The sequence below is a fragment of the Penaeus japonicus genome, unplaced genomic scaffold, assembly GCF_977035675.1.
Source record: "Penaeus japonicus unplaced genomic scaffold, GWHDUDI00000001_assembly GWHDUDI00000021, whole genome shotgun sequence".
Lineage (NCBI taxonomy): Eukaryota > Metazoa > Arthropoda > Malacostraca > Decapoda > Penaeidae > Penaeus > Penaeus japonicus.
In genome coordinates, this window is record NW_028234423.1 from 19,910,301 (window position 1) to 19,912,800 (window position 2,500).

General features: G+C 41.8%; 1 protein-coding gene across 2 annotated transcripts in view; it reads left to right on the plus strand.

The window, feature by feature from the left end:
• Positions 1-2,500, plus strand: part of sp3 (phosphatidylinositide phosphatase spermathreecae) — a 40,633-nt gene that overhangs the window by 11,347 nt on the left and 26,786 nt on the right. For both annotated transcript variants that reach the window (XM_086548783.1, XM_086548784.1), the window contains exons 6-9: positions 615-722; positions 1,198-1,359; positions 1,830-1,902; positions 2,180-2,372. In XM_086548783.1, the coding sequence (XP_086404909.1) occupies positions 615-722; positions 1,198-1,359; positions 1,830-1,902; positions 2,180-2,372 (536 nt within the window). The remainder of the gene's footprint in view (positions 1-614; positions 723-1,197; positions 1,360-1,829; positions 1,903-2,179; positions 2,373-2,500) is intronic.

The following is a 2,500-nucleotide window of genomic DNA, read 5'->3' on the forward strand; positions in this document are numbered from 1 at the left end:
AATGTATAGGTGTGCAATATCATTCCTTACTTTTAGACATTCTCACTCTCATTCTCTCTCTCTTTCTCTTTCTCTTTCTCTTTCTCTTTCTCTTTCTCCTTCTCTCTCACCCCCTCCTTCCCTCTCTCCCTCCCTCCCTCCCTCCCTCCCTCCCTCCCTCCCTCCCTCCCTCCCTCCCTCCCTCCCTCCCTCCCTCCCTCCCTCCCTCCTCCCTCCCCCTCCCTCCCTCCCTCCTCCCCCTCCTCCCTCCCTCCCTCTCCTCCCTCTCCTCTCCCTCCCTCCCTCCCTCCCTCCCTCCTCCCTCCTCCCTCCCTCTCCCTCCTCCCTCCCTCCCTCTGTCCCTCCCTCCCTCCTCCCTCTCTCTGTCTCCCTGTTTCTCTCTGTCTCCCTGTTTCTCTCTGTCTCCCTGTTTCTCTCTGTCTCCCTGTTTCCCTCTGTCTCCCTGTTTCTCTCTGTCTCCCTGTTTCCCTCTGTCTCCCTGTTTCCCTCTGTCTCCCTGTTTCTCTCTGTCTCCCTGTATCTCTCTGTCTCCCTCTTTCTCTCCCTCTCTCTTTATTTATAGTTTTTAGTTTTAGTTTGTTTATTAATCAGATTAATTTTTTTTTGCTTCCCAGGGATTAAATTTTGATGTCTGGATTGTGCCGGTTATACAGGGTTTTGTGCAGATAGAGGCAGTACCTCTAGATGCCCCTATATCTTCACCAGATGATTCAGTAGATAAGGTGTGTAACTTCTTTATGAGTTTGAAATACTAAAGAATTTTGGTAAAAGTTATGATCTAGTTTATTGTTGGCACACTGTTTATAAAGTATTTTGTGAGAATGTTATAGAAAAATGATAAGATATAATGTTACATTCTTAAAAAAGGGAAAATAAGAATTATCATTGATCAGTATCCTCTACATAAGGATGAAATTCTTGTTAACCCATTCACGCTGGGGGCCATTTCCTTTTTGCGGTCGTCGCTATACGGAGGTTTTCGAACGCACCGATCCGCATCGAGATTCTCGGGCATTTGCATTTCGAGCCGGCTGCCCGCTCGCCGCTCCCTCCGAGCGGCCCCGGCCAGAAATCTCGTTATCCGCGGTGGCGCGAAAACACGGAAAAAACGTACGAAAGTGTCCGTCGGTCATCGGCCGGTTAAATTGATTTTATAGTTGTGCTATAATTTTCTCCTCTTTTTTTCAAAACTTCTAGAGTCGTGATCACTACACCTTAACCTTAATATCGCGGAGAAGTCGTCACCGAGCGGGAACCAGATATAAGAGGCGGGGAGTGGATGAAGAGGGTCACGTGGCCAATTATGTGGAAACAGAACAGATAGTATCCTACTCCCATCACAGAGTGGCATTTGTACAGGTGAGTTGGATGTGTGTCGTGTTTTGGTGGTATTTGGAAGAGGAAATGGAAGGAGACAGTAAGATTTGTGAAGTGTTTCAGCTATTTTACAACTGTATCATCTAAGGGAGACAAAAGTGGAAAATACACATAAGTTTCCAACTTACCATTTCACTTTTAAGTAATCATATGGTTGATTGTCTTCAGTTAGTGAACCTCATTTTTACTTCTTCATTTGCAACTGTTTATATTTATTGGGTTAAAAGATATAAGCAGGGTATTTTGTTAAAATTTACCCCATTGATTAATATGTAGTAGGGGCACTCCATATAATTTCCATTTTCTCCACTGAATCATAAACCTGAATATTACTTTCGAGGTTCAGATACGTGACTCAGGATCCTTGATATTCTTTAGGAAATGCTAGCAGTAGGCCAGTCATTTTCTAAATATGAGTCAGAAAATTGATTTAATGTATTTTGCCCTTTTAGGTTCGAGGGTCTGTCCCTGTCTACTGGAGTCAACCAGGTTATAAGTACCGCCCGCCTCCAAGATTGGATCGAGGTAAGTACATAGTTTTGCTCTCTTTCCTCTAAATGATATGTATATTTTGCTTTGACTATATATTTATTCTTTTTTAAGATTTGACTTTGTATATTTTTGCCCCTGAAGTGCAACAATTGATTTTATACATGATATATTTTAGTTTTGTGATATGCAAAATAAGAGGGATATTTATAAATGCATTTAAGGATGCTTGTTGAAGCTTACATCTCTAGGAGTGCTAATCAACATAAAAGTGATGCCATTTTTTATGATTCCATTTCATCTTTTTCAATAGACACTTCTGAAACAAGCATAGCATTTACGAAGCATTTCGAGAGAGAAGTATCGCGCTATGACCACGTCTCATGCATTAGTCTAGTAGAGCAGACAGGAAAAGAGAAGGTCATTGCAGATGCCTACTTGAATCACATCTTCATGCTCGACTCAGCTGACCTCTCTTTTGTTACCTTTGACTTCCATGAATACTGGTGAGTTGTGATATGTGGGTTATTTATGTCAAGTGGAAAGAATTTATTGTTTGTACCTGAGATACTTTTGTGTTGATATTGATCCAGATATTGAGCTTTTTCTTTTGCAAATATTATTTTAGAATGTA